The 17,195-nt window shown below is 45.9% G+C and overlaps 1 protein-coding gene across 1 annotated transcript; it reads left to right on the forward strand.

The window, feature by feature from the left end:
• Positions 1-3,572: 3,572 nt before the first annotated feature.
• Positions 3,573-17,039, forward strand: LOC127971434 (proton channel OTOP1-like). Its single transcript, XM_052574437.1, has 7 exons — positions 3,573-4,700; positions 5,063-5,199; positions 5,797-5,855; positions 6,267-6,397; positions 13,506-13,774; positions 14,255-14,836; positions 15,211-17,039. The coding sequence occupies exons 1-7, from the start codon at positions 4,316-4,318 to the stop codon at positions 15,379-15,381; spliced, it is 1,734 nt and encodes a 577-aa protein (XP_052430397.1). The 5' UTR covers positions 3,573-4,315; the 3' UTR covers positions 15,382-17,039.
• Positions 17,040-17,195: the final 156 nt, after the last annotated feature.

Consider the following 17,195-nt stretch of genomic DNA (forward strand, 5'->3'; position numbering starts at 1 on the left):
AAAACTACATTTCATGGCACAAAACAGTAATATTTTAAACAGAATAAAGGGTGGTTGAAATCACAATGCTGCATAAACTCAACCAATCAGGATGTTTAGCACCCAAGTCCTGCCCCGAATGTTCCGGAACTTTGAAGTACTACCTCATCAGCAAAATTAGGGATACACTGACACCATTATTTTCATAAGTGATCCGATACTGTAAATTTTGTTAAATGTTGTTTATTGTCATACAATGTGTTTCATATGGGTTCATATGTGTATCTCTTATCACAAGACTGCAATCACTAGCAATCAGAAGACGTCCAGTTAATCAAGTATCTAGAAATGATCTACTCTATGAACAATGCATTAAATGACATTAAATAAAGACAAAAATGAATAAAACAATAAAATTATAACTCATGTAACATGTATCTGGTCCACTGATGAAGTCATGTGTCAAGTCAAGTGAATTATTAATCATCTTCTTAAATGCATCCAATACTGACTTCAGGAAAAGGGGAATAACCAAAGACATTTGAGATAACAACTAAAACAGCAAGCCCCGCCCCACGACAGACAAAAATAAAATTGTTCGCGTGAGCAGAGGTGAGAAGATCGAGCGCGAGGATGTGGGAATGACCATGCACACGCGAGGGCTTGAATTGCGCGCAGAGGACATGTCACGCGTGCGCGGGGTTTGAAATGAGCTCACAGGCTCCTGTTTCCTCGTGTCCGATTTAGTTTTCCTCTCGCGGAAGTGATTTACCGTGCGCGCAAGCATCAGTTGTATGCTCGGTTATTATTGGCATTGATTTGCCGTCATACTGGTGGCTACAGTGACCTCGGAATAAGAGAGAAACAGACTAATATTAGCGTAGATGCCATTCTTCTAATGATGTAGCAAGTACATCGGGTGTTATGGGAAGTGTTTCCGGTTCCGGTTTACCTAATTAATGCAGCCTAAAAATCCTTTAACAGATTTGGATATTAAAAGCATATTAGTATGTTATGTGTAAGCCAGGTTAAAGAGATGGGTCTTTAATCTAGATTTAAACTGCAAGAGTGTGTCTGCCTCCCGAACAATGTTAGGTAGGTTATTCCAGAGTTTAGGCGCCAAATAGGAAAAGGATCTGCCGCCCGCAGTTGATTTTGATATTCTAGGTATTATCAAATTGCCTGAGTTTTGAGAACGTAGCGGACGTAGAGGAGTATAATGTAAAAGGAGCTCATTCAAATACTGAGGTGCTAAACCATTCAGGGCTTTATAAGTAATAAGCAATATTTTAAAATCTATACGATGTTTGATAGGGAGCCAGTGCAGTGTGGACAGGACCGGGCTAATATGGTCATACTTCCTGGTTCTAGTAAGAACTCTTGCTGCTGCATTTTGGACTAGCTGTAGTTTGTTTACCAAGCGTGCAGAACAACCACCCAATAAAGCATTACAGTAGTCTAACCTTGAAGTCATAAATGCATGGATTAACATTTCTGCATTTGACATTGAGAGCATAGATCGTAATTTAGATATATTGTTGAGATGGAAAAATGCAGTTTTACAAATGTTAGAAACGTGGCTTTCTAAGGAAAGGTTGCGATCAAGTAGCACACCTAGGTTCCTAACTGATGACGAAGAATTGACAGAGCAACCATCAAGTCTTAGACAGTGTTCTAGGTTATTACAAGCAGAGTTTTTAGGCCCTATGATTAACACCTCTGTTTTTTCTGAATTTAGCAGTAAGAAATTACTCGTCATCCAGTTTTTTATATTGACTAGGCATTCTGTTCGTTTTTCAAATTGGTGTGTTACACCGGGCCGCGAAGAAATATAGAGCTGAGTATCATCAGCATAACAGTGAAAGCTAACACCATGTTTCCTGATGATATCTCCCAAGGGTAACATATAAAGCGTGAAGAGTAGCGGCCCTAGTACTGAGCCTTGAGGTACTCCATACTGCACTTTTGATCGATATGATACATCTTCATTCACTGCTACGAACTGATGGCGGTCATATAAGTACGATTTAAACCATGCTAATGCACTTCGACTGATGACAACAAAGTGTTCAAGTCTATGCAAAAGAATGTTGTGGTCAATTGTGTCAAACGCAGCACTAAGATCCAATAAAACTAATAGAGAGATACACCCACGATCAGATGATAAGAGCAGATCATTTGTAACTCTAAGGAGAGCAGTATCAGTACTATGATAGTGTGTGTTTGTGTGTGTCTGTAAATGTGTGAATGCATTAAACACGTGTGTTCTGATCAGTCGCAGCTCACCGAATCACGGCTGGAGTCTGTAATGAAGCCGACAGCGACTTCTTTGAGGTCCTGCTGATTAAAAATGCAGATTGCTTTATATTTACTCATGTTTTAAACCATGTTTCAATGTTGGTCTGTAATTAACCAAATGCATTAACTGATGAAATTAAGGATATTTGTATTAAATCAGATTTACTGTCTGTCTGTCTGTCTTCACGCCTCAGGTCTGAATGTGTGTAAATGAGGTTGTAGAACAGAATGAAGTAATGTGAACCACAGGAATTGTTTTACTCAAACTGAAGGAAGTGGTTTATCTGTGAGTTGATGTAATGTTTGAACAGCACTATTTCAGATGATTTGCACTGTGTAAAGGCCAGTTTTCAGATCAGCTTGTCAGGTGTTCTCCTTGGATGGTGTTTCAGTGATGCGTTTGTTTGTCTGAATCTTCATGCTTTCTGTGATTCTGAGCTGTGAATCTGATATTCACGAATCAGCCTGATTGATGAGGTGAGCACTTCTGACATATACTGAGCATTTCTGATTCGTATAAAGCTACTGTTCACGAGTATAATATATAACGAGTAATATATATATAAAATATACGAGAGTGAATGTCTGTACTTGTGAATAGTGCTGAGCTGAAAGCCTGATGATGTCAGCGGGGAACTGTGGGTTAAGGGTTGAGCTTCAGCAAACACAACCTCTCACAGATAGTCAGTCTAACCTGTTAGTGGGGGTCGAGTCCCATGCCGTTCTAATGAAGCAATAACAAATTTTCAGTTCTTGTAACTACAGCAACAAATCTATCGCCTTTGGTTAATGTGATTATCGGTGAACATATAGAAAAAAATTATCTCTTAATGTGTACAACTTTTTGAAATAGCACCAGTCTAAAAATATAAAATTAGTATAAAATTACCATATTACAATAATTAGGAATAAGAAATCTGTAATTCTGTCTTATTCCTTTTTTTTGGAATAAGACAGACTTAATGTGCGTCTTCTTATTGACCTGTATGTATGTAAACGGGATGGGCCTTTGTGTAAACAGACTTGTACTTCCGTTATCTCGGATCTCTCATGATTTGATCCCATTAGGACTGGTTCCGAATTCTAGCAGAAATTCCAATATAGAATTGATTTCCTGTAATTACGCAGTTCCCAAATAAAACATGGTGTAGAAATTATTTCCCTCAGAGATTGCTAGTAGCCTATGTTACACAGTTAGTTACCAAGAAACACTGCATTTCACACGACATCTTGAAGTGACTCTTTATAATCTTTATTCACAACAGCAGCGCACTCTTGATCAAACGCTCGCTGATGACATTACGAGAGAATGATGGGGATGATAAGCGCGTGATCGCATCTGTCAGACTTCATCAAGGGTCTCCAGGGTCGATCAGCGGAAACCAGCGTGCGCTTCTCGTTACCTTTGATCCGGGTCACACAGAGCAGCAGCGCGCCTGAACGCACGGGATGAGCGGAGGCTGACGGTGCGTGCGCACGGGGATCCAGGTCAGAGCCGTTATAATAGAAGCTCTTTTGTTGGCGCTCTCTGGCCCGGATCGGTTTCATCTAATAGTGGGTCTCTCTGTAATCGACCACACCGTCAAATTCGGTTTCTTCCCGCAAACATTTCTTCAGAAGAAGCTGCGTCTGATTTCAGCCGCGTTTCGCAGTCCACCGCACGCAGATTCCGCGTTGCGCGCATTCTTCTGTTTGCACATCCGTTATACGAGTCTGTGCTCAACAAAGGGCCGTCCATAAAGAGCCTTTGACCAGTGAAACCCGAGATCCTAAAAGCTCGCTGGAGGCCGAGGTAAAGCGCACTGGAGCTTCACATCTGACCACGGCGCGAGGAGCAGCGCGGAGACGCAGCGCGAACGCATGCTTGGTGAAGTTTGGCGCAGCGTTTCTTGGCACCGTCGCTTTTCCAGAAGCTCGCAGATGAATGAAACTCAATCCGCGTTAATCTGCCGCGCTCTGTAGGAGGTATATAGCGGCGATGGACGCGCACTGAGCATGTCCGCGGCGCGGCGCGCATCACTCCCTCAACGACGACACCATGGTGGAGCACAGCGGCCTGGACATCGTGTGTCTGAACAAATACAGCCCCGCTTCCTCCTCTTCCTCCTCCTCCTCCTCCTCATCGAACGCGGAGAAGAAACTTTTCTCCAAGCTCAAGGTGAGTTTGACCAAGAAGTACCCGCAGAAGAACGCGGAGACGCTGAGCGCGCAGTACGGAACCAACCTGCTGCTGATCGGCGTGTCCGTGATGCTCGCGCTCGCCCAGCACGGTCCCGCGGTGAAGAAGGAGCACCTGCTGGCCTTCATCACGGCTCTGATGCTCGTGCAGCTCGTGTGGATGCTCTGCTACATGATCCGGAGGGAACGGGAGCGCGGTCCGGTGCCGGAGAGGGACGCGCACGCGGGCACCAGCTGGATCCGAGGTGACGCGCGTCTACTGAACTATTAGCCCGGTCTCATGAAAATGCGTATCAATAGCACGACATTTTTTTTTAGGTATTTATACGCAGAAACTGACTTTGGTTTACATACCATACGCCCGTGTTTGACGTGCATGCGCAGATTTGCTTGCATATGATACACCTACCCCGCACCCCTTAACCTGCCATTTGCGTATTATATACATGCCAAAATAAATTTATTAATGTATTTATTTATGAATAAAATGACAAATAGAAACAGAAAATCTTGCCATTCTCACGCACATTCATGAGATCGGATTACACCAAACTTTGCTTTGCCGCGTGAGCGTGCGTGAGAATGAGTGATTCTGCTGTGTGTTCAGGGGGGCTGACGATGCTGGCGTTGCTGTCGCTCATCATGGACGCGTTCCGCATCGGATATTTCGTCGGATATCATTCATGCATCTCCGCCGTGCTCGGAGTCTATCCTATCGTGCACGCGCTGCACACCATATCTCAGGTGAGAGGTCACATTTATGTTTGTTACGCTTTATGTGGATTTATTAAATGAAGCTTCACGCCAGCTCACAGGAATTGCTCTCAGAACGTTCTCTCAAAGTTATGAGAAAATGTTCTTCGAGTAACGTTAATAGAACGTTCTTTCAAAAATATCTCATTAATATTGTTAAAACACACACAAAAAACATTATTTTTTCGAACCTTTGTGGTTTTTAAATGTTACTTCTTGTTTCCGAACGTTCAGACAACATTCAAAAGTAACATTCAAAAGTAACATTCACATAGTGTTTACAATGACTATATCAAATTCTTTAACATTCATATAACCAAGAACAAAGTTTTTTAAACTTGACTTTAAGAGAACATTCAATAATAACGTTTAATTGAAACTTTAGCAAAATGTTATTTTAAAAAAACTGACAGAAATAAACAGGAAAATAGCAGTATTAATTATGTTAAGCTATGAAACAGTATCAGTTTCAGCTATAAGGCAGCTCTACAGAAGACAATAGAGTTATTATTCAGATCAGTTCAGTTGTGAAGTTCATTAGTTCTGAAGTGAACTCTGTGATGTCTGTGTGTTTGATCTTGATTGCAGGTGCATTTCCTCTGGTTCCACATCAGAGATGTCATCAAGAAATATGAAACGTTTGAAAGGTACAGACACACTTCTTTCTCCGTCTTTGTTCATGTAGCAGCAGATGCTTTCAGTCCAAATGAGAACAAATAGTAGAGATATAGTCCTGAAGACAGATGCATGAGGAGTTCTGCCATACATGTGCATGTGACGTGCATTCATCTAAAGTGACTTATTTATGCATTTCATCAGTTCACAATACAGTACTCTGAATGCACTTTGTATTCCAATCAATGCATGTCTTTAGAAGGTGATGATTATGACACATACACATGATTGGAAAGAGTCAACATTAGACACATGTTACACAGGAGCAGATTCCTCGTGTAATTTCACTTGAGATGCTGATGAAATGGCTTCAGCTTCACATGATGAATCCGATCATGTGAAACACCGGTGTGTGTGTGTGTGTGTTTGTGTGTGTTGAGCAGGTTTGGAGTGATTCACGCCGTCTTCACTAACCTGCTGCTGTGGTGTAATGGAGTGATGTCAGAAGCGGAGCATTTTCTCAACAACCACAGGAGACGCCTGACTGCGCTGGGATATGCCAATCTCTCCACAGGTGTGTGTGTGTGTGTGTGTGAGAGTGAGAGGACAATAGTGTTTTTCAGAGTGCTCTGCTCAGTGTGGGAGGAGTCTGGGATTTTTTCTTTGCTATAGTCTCTCTCTCTCTCTCTCTCTCTCTCTTTCTCTCTATTTCATAAAAGCAGGTGTGTGTGGGCATTTGTCACTGTTTAAAATAAAAGTTCTTTATTACTTTCATGGTTGCATGAAAGAGCTTAAACATCCATTAAACCACTAAAAGTTCTTTATAGTAGAAAAATTAAATCAGTTAGGATTGGAATGACATGAGAAATGATGACTGAATAATAATTTTAAGTGAACAATCTCTTTACGCTGAGGTCAATTTGATTTTAATACCTTTATTCATCAAGGACTCATTAAATTGATGAAAGTTTACAGTAAATGCATTTATAATGTTACAAAATCTTTTTGTTTATTCAATATTTAAAAAATTATATTCTTTTGACCTTTCTACTCATCTGTGAATCCTGAAAAATAAAATGTGTCAGTTTCTACAAAAATATTGTGCAGCACAACTGTTTTCAACATTGATAATAATCAGAAATGTTCCTTGAGCCGTAAATCATCATATTAGAATGATTTATGAAGATCATGTGATACTTATGACTGGAGGAACAATGCTGAAAATAATTTTTTTTAAATATTTAATATATAAAAATAAATTAAAAACACATAGTGAACACAAATAAAACTGCTTTGAAAATGTATCTTTTTACAGATTCTCTCGTCTCCTCTCCTCTCCTCTCCTCTCCTCTCTTCTCTTCTCTTCTCTTCTCCTCTCCTCTCCTCTCCTCTCTTCTCTTCCCTTCTCTTCTCTTCTCTTCTCCTCTCCTCTCCTCTCCACTTGTCTTGTCTCGTCTCCTCTCCTCTCGTCTCGTCTCCTCTCCTCTCCTCTCCTCTCCTCTCTTCTCTTCTCTTCTCTTCTCTTCTCTTCTCTTCTCTTCTCTTCTCCTCTCCTCTCCTCTCTTCTCCTCTCCACTTGTCTTGTCTCGTCTCCTCTCCTCTCCTCTCGTCTCGTCTCGTCTCCTCTCCTCTCCTCTCCTCTCCTCTCCTCTCCTCTCCTCTCCTCTCCTCTCCAATCCTCTCATCTCGTCTACTCTCCTCTCCTCTCGTCTCCTCTGCTCTCCAATCCTCTCATCTTGTCTCCTCTCCTCTCCTCTCCTCTCCTCTCCAATCCTCTCATCTCGTCTACTCTCCTCTCCTCTCATCTCCTCTGCTCTCCAATCCTCTCATCTTGTCTCCTCTCCTCTCCTCTCCTCCCCTCTCCTCTCCTCTCCTCTCGTCTCGTCTCGTCTCCTCTCCTCTCCTCTCCTCTCCTCTCCTCTCCTCTCCTCTCCTCTCATCTCCCCTCCTCTCCTCTCCTCCCCTCTCGTCTCCTCTCCTCTCGTCTCGTCTCCTCTCGTCTCGTCTCTTCTCGTCTCCTCTCCTCTCCTCTCCTCTCCTCTCCTCTCCTCTCCTCTCCTCTCGTCTCCTCTTGTCTCCTCTCCTCTCGTCCCTTCTCCTCTCCTCTCCTCTCCTCTCCTCTGCTCTCCTCTCCTCTCTTCTCCTCTTGTCTCCTCTTGTCTCCTCTCCTCTCCTCTCCTCTCCTCTGCTCTGCTCTGCTCTGCTCTCCTCTCCTCTCTTCTCCTCTCGTCTCCTCTTGTCTCCTCTCCTCTCATCTCCTCTCCTCTCCTCTCCTCTCCTCTCTTCTCGTCTCTTCTCCTCTCCTCTCCTCTCCTCTCCTCTCCTCTCCTCTCCTCTCCTCTCCTCTCCACTTGTCTCGTCTCCTCTCCTCTCCACTCCTCTCCTCTCCTCTCCTCTCCTCTTCTCTTCTCTCCTCTCATCTTGTCTCCTCTCCCCTCCTCTCGTCTCCTCTCGTCTCCTCTCGTCTTGTCTCCTCTGCTCTCCAATCCTCTCATCTTGTCTCCTCTCCTCTCCTCCCCTCTCGTCTCCTCTCCTCTCCTCTCCTCCCCTCTCGTCTCCTCTCCTCTCCTCTCCTCTCGTCTTCTCTTGTCTCCTCTCCTCTCCTCTCATCTTGTCTCCTCTCGTCTCGTCTCGTCTCCTCTCCTCTCCTCTCGTCTCCTCTCATCTCATCTCGTCTCCTCTCCTCTCCTCTCCTCTCCTCTCTTCTCCTCTTGTCTCCTCTCGTCTTGTTTCGTCTCCTCTCCTCTCCTCTCCTCTCGTCTCGTCTCCTCTCATCTCCTCTCCTCTCCTCTCCTCTCGTCTCCTCTTCTCTCGTCTCCTCTCCTCTCGTCTCCTCTCGTCTCGTCTCGTCTCCTCTCCTCTCCTCTTGTCTCCTCTCTTCTCCTCCCCTCCACTCTCATCTCCTCTCCTCTCCTTTCGTCTCCTCTCCTCACCTCTCATCTCCTCTCGTCTCGTCTCGTCTCCTTTCCTCTCCTCTCCTCTCCTCTCGTCTCCTCTCATCTCCTCTCCTCTCCTCTCCTCTCCTCTCTAATCCTCTCCTCTCGTCTCCTCTCGTCTCCTCTCGTCTCCTCTCGTCTCGTCTCCTCTCCACTCCTCTCCTCTCCTCTCCTATCCTCTCCTCTCCTCTCCTCTCCTCTCCTCTCTAATCCTCTCCTCTCGTCTCCTCTCCTCTCCTCTCATCTCCTCTCTAATCCTCTCCTCTCGTCTCGTCTCCTCTCCACTCCTCTCATCTCCTCTCCTCCCTTCCCCTCTCCTCTCCTCTCGTCTCCTCTCCTCTCATCTCCTCTCCTCCCTTCCCCTCTCCTCTCCTCTCGTCTCCTCTCCTCTCGTCTCCTCTTTTCTCGTCTCCTCTCCTCTCGTCTCCTCTCCTCTCATCTCCTCTCGTCTCGTCTCGTCTCCTCTCCTCTCCTCTCCTCTCCTCTCCTCTCCTCTTGTCTCCTCTCGTCTCCTCCCCTCCACTCTCCTCTCCTCTCCTCTCCTTTCGTCTCCTCTCCTCACCTCTCATCTCCTCTCGTCTCGTCTCGTCTCGTCTCGTCTCCTTTCCTCTCCTCTCCTTTCCTCTCCTCTTGTCTCGTCTCCTCTCCTCTCCTCTCCTCTCCTCTCCTCTCGTCTCGTCTCCTTTCCTCTCCTCTCCTTTCCTCTCCTCTCGTCTCCTCTCATCTCGTCTCCTCTCCTCTCCTCTCCTCTCCTCTCCACTCCTCTCCTCTCCTCTCCTCTCCTCTCCTCTCTAATCCTCTCCTCTCGTCTCCTCTCGTCTCCTCTCGTCTCGTCTCCTCTCCACTCCTCTCCTCTCCTCTCCTCTCTAATCCTCTCCTCTCGTCTCCTCTCCTCTCCTCTCATCTCCTCTCTAATCCTCTCCTCTCGTCTCGTCTCCTCTCCACTCCTCTCATCTCCTCTCCTCTCTAATCCTCTCCTCTCATCCTCTCTCCTCTCCTCTCCCCTTCTCTCATCTCGTCTCGTCTCGTCTCCTCTCGTCTCGTCTCGTCTCCTCTCCTCTCCTCTCCTCTCCTCTCTCCTCCTCTCCTCTCCTCTCCTCTCCTCTCCACTCCTCTCCTCTCCTCTCCTCTCCTCTCTCCTCCTCTCCTCTCCTCTCCTCTCCTCTGCTCTGCTCTCTAATCCTCTCCTCTCGTCTCCTCTCCTCTCCTCTCATCTCCTCTCTAATCCTCTCCTATCGTCTCGTCTCCTCTCCACTCCTCTCATCTCCTCTCCTCTCTAATCCTCTCCTCTCATCTTCTCTCCTCTTCTATCATCTTCTCTCCTCTCCAATCCTCTCGTTCCCTTTCCTCCCATCTCATCTCCTCTCGTCTCCTCTCCTCTCTTCTCCTCTCCTCTCCTCTCCTCTCCTCTCCTCTCCTCTGCTCTGCTCTCCAATCCTCTCATCTTGTCTCCTCTCCTCTCCCCTTCTCTCGTCTCGTCTCATCTTTCTCCTCTTCAATCCTCTCCTCTCATATCGTCTTTACTGCTCTCCTCTCATTTTCTCTCCTCTCCATTCCTCTTCTATCCTCTAATCTTCTCTCTTCTCCAATCCTCTTCTCTCCTCTCCTCTCATCTCATCTTCTCTCCTCTCCAATCCTCTCCTCCCCTTTCCTCTCGTCTCTACTCCTCTCCCCTCCTCTCGTCTTGTCTCGTCTCATCATTCTCCTCTTCAATCCTCTCCTCTCGTCTCATCTCTTCTGCTCTCCTCTCCTCTCCAATGCTTTCCTCCCGTCTCATCTCCTCTCCTCTCCTCTCTCCTCCTCTCCTCTCCTCTCTTCTCCTCTCCTCTCCACTCCTCTCCTCTCCTCTCTCCTCCTCTCCTCTCCTCTCCTCTCCTCTCCTCTCCTCTGCTCTGCTCTCCAATCCTCTCATCTTGTCTCCTCTCCTCTCCCCTTCTCTCGTCTCGTCTCGTCTCATCTTTCTCCTCTCCAATCCTCTTCTATCCTCTAATCTTCTCTCTTCTCTTCTGGCTTCAGAGAGTTAGAAAACATTTACGTGTTAGTTATGTCATTCGTGTAGGAATGATGAATGTGTGCTCCTCTCATCTCCTCTCCTCTCCTCTCCTCTCCTCTCGTCTCCTCTTCTCTCGTCTCCTCTCCTCTCGTCTCCTCTCGTCTCGTCTCGTCTCCTCTCCTCTCCTCTTGTCTCCTCTCGTCTCCTCCCCTCCACTCTCCTCTCCTCTCCTCTCCTTTCGTCTCCTCTCCTCACCTCTCATCTCCTCTCGTCTCGTCTCGTCTCCTTTCCTCTCCTCTCCTTTCCCCCCTCTCCTCTCATCTCCTCTCGTCTCGTCTCCTTTCCTCTCCTCTCCTTTCCTCTCCTCTCCTCTCGTCTCCTCTCCTCTCCTCTCCTCTCCTCTCCACTCCTCTCCTCTCCTCTCCTCTCCTCTCTAATCCTCTCCTCTCGTCTCCTCTCGTCTCGTCTCCTCTCCACTCCTCTCCTCTCCTCTCCTCTCCTCTCCTCTCATCTCCTCTCTAATCCTCTCCTCTCGTCTCGTCTCGTCTCCTCTCCACTCCTCTCATCTCCTCTCCTCCCTTCCCCTCTCCTCTCCTCTCGTCTCCTCTCCTCTCATCTCCTCTCCTCCCTTCCCCTCTCCTCTCCTCTCATCTCCTCTCCTCTCGTCTCCTCTTTTCTCGTCTCCTCTCCTCTCATCTCCTCTCGTCTCGTCTCGTCTCCTCTCCTCTCCTCTCCTCTCCTCTCCTCTCCTCTCCTCTCCTCTTGTCTCCTCTCGTCTCCTCCCCTCCACTCTCCTCTCCTCTCCTCTCCTTTCGTCTCCTCTCCTCACCTCACCTCTCATCTCCTCTCGTCTCGTCTCGTCTCCTTTCCTCTCCTCTCCTTTCCTCTCCTCTTGTCTCGTCTCCTCTCCTCTCCTCTCCTCTCATCTCCTCTCCTCTCGTCTCGTCTCCTTTCCTCTCCTCTCCTTTCCTCTCCTCTCGTCTCCTCTCATCTCGTCTCCTCTCCTCTCCTCTCCTCTCCACTCCTCTCCTCTCCTCTCCTCTCCTCTCCTCTCCTCTCCTCTCGTCTCCTCTCGTCTCCTCTCGTCTCCTCTCGTCTCGTCTCCTTTCCACTCCTCTCCTCTCCTCTCCTCTCCTCTCCTCTCTAATCCTCTCCTCTCGTCTCCTCTCCTCTCATCTCCTCTCTAATCCTCTCCTCTCGTCTCGTCTCCTCTCCACTCCTCTCATCTCCTCTCCTCTCTAATCCTCTCCTCTCATCCTCTCTCCTCTCCTCTCCTCTCCCCTTCTCTCATCTCGTCTCGTCTCGTCTCCTCTCGTCTCGTCTCCTCTCCTCTCCTCTCCTCTCCTCTCCTCTCCTCTCCTCTCCTCTCTCCTCCTCTCCTCTCCTCTCCTCTCCACTCCTCTCCTCTCCTCTCCTCTCCTCTCCTCTCCTCTCCTCTCTCCTCCTCTCCTCTCCTCTGCTCTGCTCTCCAATCCTCTCATCTTGTCTCCTCTCCTCTCCCCTTCTCTCGTCTCGTCTCATCTTTCTCCTCTTCAATCCTCTCCTCTCATATCGTCTTTACTGCTCTCCTCTCATTTTCTCTCCTCTCCATTCCTCTTCTATCCTCTAATCTTCTCTCTTCTCCAATCCTCTTCTCTCCTCTCCTCTCATCTCATCTTCTCTCCTCTCCAATCCTCTCCTCCCCTTTCCTCTCGTCTCTACTCCTCTCCCCTCCTCTCGTCTTGTCTCGTCTCGTCATTCTCCTCTTCAATCCTCTCCTCTCGTCTCATCTCTTCTGCTCTCCTCTCCTCTCCAATGCTTTCCTCCCGTCTCATCTCCTCTCCTCTCCTCTCTCCTCCTCTCCTCTCCTCTCTTCTCCTCTCCTCTCCACTCCTCTCCTCTCCTCTCTCCTCCTCTCCTCTCCTCTCCTCTCCTCTGCTCTGCTCTCCAATCATCTCATCTTGTCTCCTCTCCTCTCCCCTTCTCTCGTCTCGTCTCGTCTCATCTTTCTCCTCTCCAATCCTCTTCTATCCTCTAATCTTCTCTCTTCTCTTCTGGCTTCAGAGAGTTAGAAAACATTTACGTGTTAGTTATGTCATTCGTGTAGGAATGATGAATGTGTGCTATTGTGTTTAATTTCTTTCAATTCTATTTCAAACTCCAGTGGACTCTTTTCACAGACAGTGATGATGTGTTTCTACAAGTATTACCATTGTGAATCTAGCGAAGATTTCAGATCATACTTCATGATAAAGTCCCATTAGTTAACGTAGGTTAATGCATTAACTAACATTAACATCTGTTAAACAATGAGTAATACATGTCTTATTCATTTATATTATTTGTTTTAATAAAAACACAAATGTTAATTCATATTTCTCAGGTCCATTCAATAATATCAAATTTTGACTTTTGATTTTAATAATCTATTATTAAATGTTAATTACTAAGATCACTGTAATAAATGCATTTGACTTATTTTTCATTGTCGCTATTAACGAACCATTAAAGGGATCATATGACGTTGCTAAAAAGAACATTATTTTGTGTATTTGGTGTAATGGAATGTGTTTATGTGGTTTGAGGTTAAAGAAACACATTATTTATTCAGTGTTCAGATGATGTAGAAATCTCAATTTCACAAAATTGAACCCTATGACTGGTTTTGTGCTCCATGGTCACATGTTTTCACTGAATCTCATTGCGTGAATCGGAGTGTGTGTCAGCTGATTGTCTCTCTGTATGTATGTGTGTGTGTGTGTGTGTGTGCGCAGTGGAAGCGGAGCCGCACTGTAACTGCACCACCAGCGTCTGCTCCATGTTCTCCACCAGCCTCTACTACCTGTACCCCTTCAACATCGAGTACCACATCTTCGTCTCGGCCATGCTGTTGGTGATGTGGAAGAACATCGGCCGCACGCTGGACCTCCACAGCAACCGCAAGCGTCCCAGTACGAGGAGCCCGGGTCTGCTGCTCGGCCCCATGCTGGGTTTGCTGGGGCTGGCCTGCTCCGTCACCATGCTGGTGGTGTACCTGATGAAGGTGGAGAACTCATAGTGTGTGTGTGTGTGTGTGTGTGAGTGTGTGTGGGTATGGGTATGAACCAACCATAATTTAGGGACAAATTTGTACCCAATAGTGAGCTTAACCTGACAAAATCTCCAAAAACTTTCCTTTGGAGTCTGTAACGGGTTTAATGGTTATAAAGGGAATTGTATTGGTTTAATGGAGACTTTAATGGTCCCTGTGGGTCTCTAATGGTAATGTTAAAGTCACTAAATGCTGATGGACTGACAAAACACAGGGTTGCCATATATTTCTAACAAAAGCAACTCAAAGGCCATTAAAAAAAATGGCCCAAAATGGCCCAATCCAAATACCAATACTCAACATATCATATAGCTTTTCTTTTAGCCAATAATGCACCATTATGCATTATATTCAAAATCAACTTGAAAATCTCTAGGAGTAATTATTAATAGTCTGTGTTCATAAAATAATCTGGTGGTGTACCTGATGCAGGTGGAGAAGTCTCCGCAGGCCGCCGTCTCCATGTTCTACTGCTACGGCGTGGTGATGCTGAGCTGCATGTGTGTTGCGAGCGGAGCCGGGCTGCTGGTGTACCGTCTGGAGGCCTGGCCCATGGACACGGGTTCGAACCCGTCGCGTGCGCTGGACACGGAGCTGCTGCTGGGCTCGTCGCTGGGCTCCTGGCTGATGTCGTGGTGCAGTGTGGTGGCGGTGGCAGCGGCTGGGCCCGGCTCTCCGAGCTTCCGCTGGACCTGTCTGGTGTACTCACTGCTGCTGGTGCTGGAGAAGTGTGTGCAGAACCTGTTCATCGTGGAGTCGCTGTACCGCAGACGCAGGGATCCGGACGAACCGCTTGCAACCGAGGTGTTCTGTGTCAGGCCGCCGTACGATGGCATCGTGAACCGCGGCTACGAGACGACCCTGGAGGGAGAGACGCCCGAGAGCAGAGCAGCCTTCAGCAGGAAGCAGACGGACGTCACACGTCCTGTGGGGAACCGGATCAACGTGACGCCCGGGAGGAAGAGACAGATCCTGAAGAACATCACCATCTTCCTCTTCATGTGCAACATCTCGGTGAGAAGCAACGTTTATGCTCAGATATTTTTCATCTAAAAGTGGAAGGACTTCACACGTCTTCCCTCTTTACCACAGAGAACATAAACTGAAGTACAAATAGTGTGTTGTGGTGGATTGCAGCAGTGTGGGCAAAAAACTTTTATTGGAAGACAAAGCTACACTTTTTTAGATGTAATATATATTTTAATTAAATCAATAAAAAAAGTTTAGTTTTTCCTGCTGGTGTACCGAAAACATGCCCAACCATGACCTCAAAACCAAGGTACTTCCAGGACCATCATTTCTGTGTAAAATTACTCTCAGGTCCGTAAAACATCATTTGACTGTCAGGCTCCAAATAAACAATGTTGTGTTCTTCTCTCTGTGTCCAGCTGTGGATTCTCCCTGCCTTCGGATGCCGTCCTCAGTATGACAGCGGTCTGGAGCAGGAGACCTTCGGGTACAGCGTCTGGACCACGGTGCTGAACCTGGCCATCCCCATGAACCTCTTCTACCGCATGCACTCGGTGGCGTCGCTCTTCGAGGTCTTCAGGAAGGTTTGAGGGTGTGAGGAGGAATCTATCTGGTGCTCACAAACACTGACAGACACACAAACACTGGTCTGAGGAAGCTCATGCGTTCAGAACGACTGGGATCGGATCCGGTTCTCAAAGACTCCATTGGCTCTTAAAGATGCTCTCAATAACTTGACAGACTAGATGTTCTCAGGCCTGAAGATTCTTCACACGCTCCTCAGTAATGTTTACACACACACACACACACACACACACACGTCTTCACTTGATCAAGGATGATGTTCTCTTATACCAAGTTCTCAAGTGGGTTAAAATCCTGAATGTTTTTAGTTCAACATTTGTTTGGAAAATCCTTGAATCTTGCAGTCAGTTGAACAAATATATGGTGCATATTGTAATTTTTAATCGTTTACCAATGCAAATGCTCGTATAAATGAAGGAGAAATGGAGTAAAATGATTTGAGTCTGATCAAATCTGCTGAACCGACAAAAAACTACTTTCTTGTTTTGTTTTCAGTGCAAATATCTAAACGTTCTCAAATCAAGATGCATTTATTCGAAAGGGAAATTTTATACGAAATTAAGTGCTGGATTCTGAAATTAGGATCAAAATTGAGCGGGTTTCTTCTGCCAATGTAGTCAGAAAAATTATCTTCTTATTATTCCCCTTTGAATTAAATGTGTTTTTTGTTCTTAATTGAATCATGAATTCGCTTGATTATGATCACTTTGATCACTTGATATCAGTCATTGTGCTTCTCCAGTAAATGTGTCTTGATTAATTCAGATATTTTTACTGGAAACAGTACTGAGGAGGATCCTCAGCTCTTGCAGTGTGATCAGAAGTATAACTGATCCTAAAACCACAGGTATATTCATTGCACTTGAGGATTTTTCCAACTGTAAAACTCTGACGAATTCAGCGACTCTTCTCAGAAATGTTCGTTATAATGGCCTGCTGACTCCTAAAGCAACGTGAAAACACACAAAATGAAGAGCGACACACAAATCACATCACAGAGCTCCAGCTCTGTTTCATGATGATCTTCAGATCATCTAGCTCTATTCAGACATGTATTATAGCACATCATCTGTTGCATATGTGTTTTGTTGCATTCCTCTTGGTTCTCACACTAATGTGTTTCCTCAGTCCTGAAGATTTCTGTGAGCAATGGTTTTCAAAAAAAGGGCTTGAAACGTTCCGACACTGGAGTGTAATGAGGTTTTATCTGTGCGTTTATGGATGTAATGGGAATCTCAGCTGGGATCCTGACTGGAATCCATTATTCATGCTTCGGCAGGAGGCGGATTGATTGTTTTGATTTGGTCAACATCAGCATCACAAACACAGAGGACTCATAAAGACTCTTTATTTAGGATATTATATTTCTGTGGCAGCGCTGCTGTGGAAACACTTCTGGTGACTGTGATTATGGGATGTTCTCACTGCGCTGTGATGGAGAAACGATGTGAAACGCTCCTTTCATTCACATGTAGATGTTTCTGTAGAGCGGCTCTGTTGATCTTCAGCAGATGTTTAGTAGTAAATGACTTTATCATCAGCATTTCTTCTCTTTTTTAACTGCTCTCCTCCCAAACACACAGTGAAACGCACAACAATAAGATCTGTGTTGCAAACCTTGTTGCTAGCTTCAGATAAATAAAATATTCTTGGATGGAAACAGTCAAGTGGCTTTAGAGTTTCTTTGAAACGTGAAATCAACACGAGCTCCATTGACTTTGTTTATCATCATCGTTCACATAATCACATAAATCCATATAAACTTTTACATGTATGCATTACCAAAGAGGAGCAAAAGTAATTAGTAATATTTGTGATC

This window comes from Carassius gibelio, chromosome B14 (assembly GCF_023724105.1).
Source record: "Carassius gibelio isolate Cgi1373 ecotype wild population from Czech Republic chromosome B14, carGib1.2-hapl.c, whole genome shotgun sequence".
Lineage (NCBI taxonomy): Eukaryota > Metazoa > Chordata > Actinopteri > Cypriniformes > Cyprinidae > Carassius > Carassius gibelio.

Bases quoted from the DNA above. Each gene is read 5' to 3' on its own strand.
- LOC127971434 (XM_052574437.1), top strand. From the start codon at position 4,316: ATGGTGGAGCACAGCGGCCTGGACATCGTGTGTCTGAACAAATACAGC. The intron at 4,701-5,062 runs GTGACGCGCGTC...CTGTGTGTTCAG, and splicing joins GGGCACCAGCTGGATCCGAG to GGGGGCTGACGATGCTGGCG. The intron at 5,856-6,266 runs GTACAGACACAC...TGTGTTGAGCAG, and splicing joins AAATATGAAACGTTTGAAAG to GTTTGGAGTGATTCACGCCG.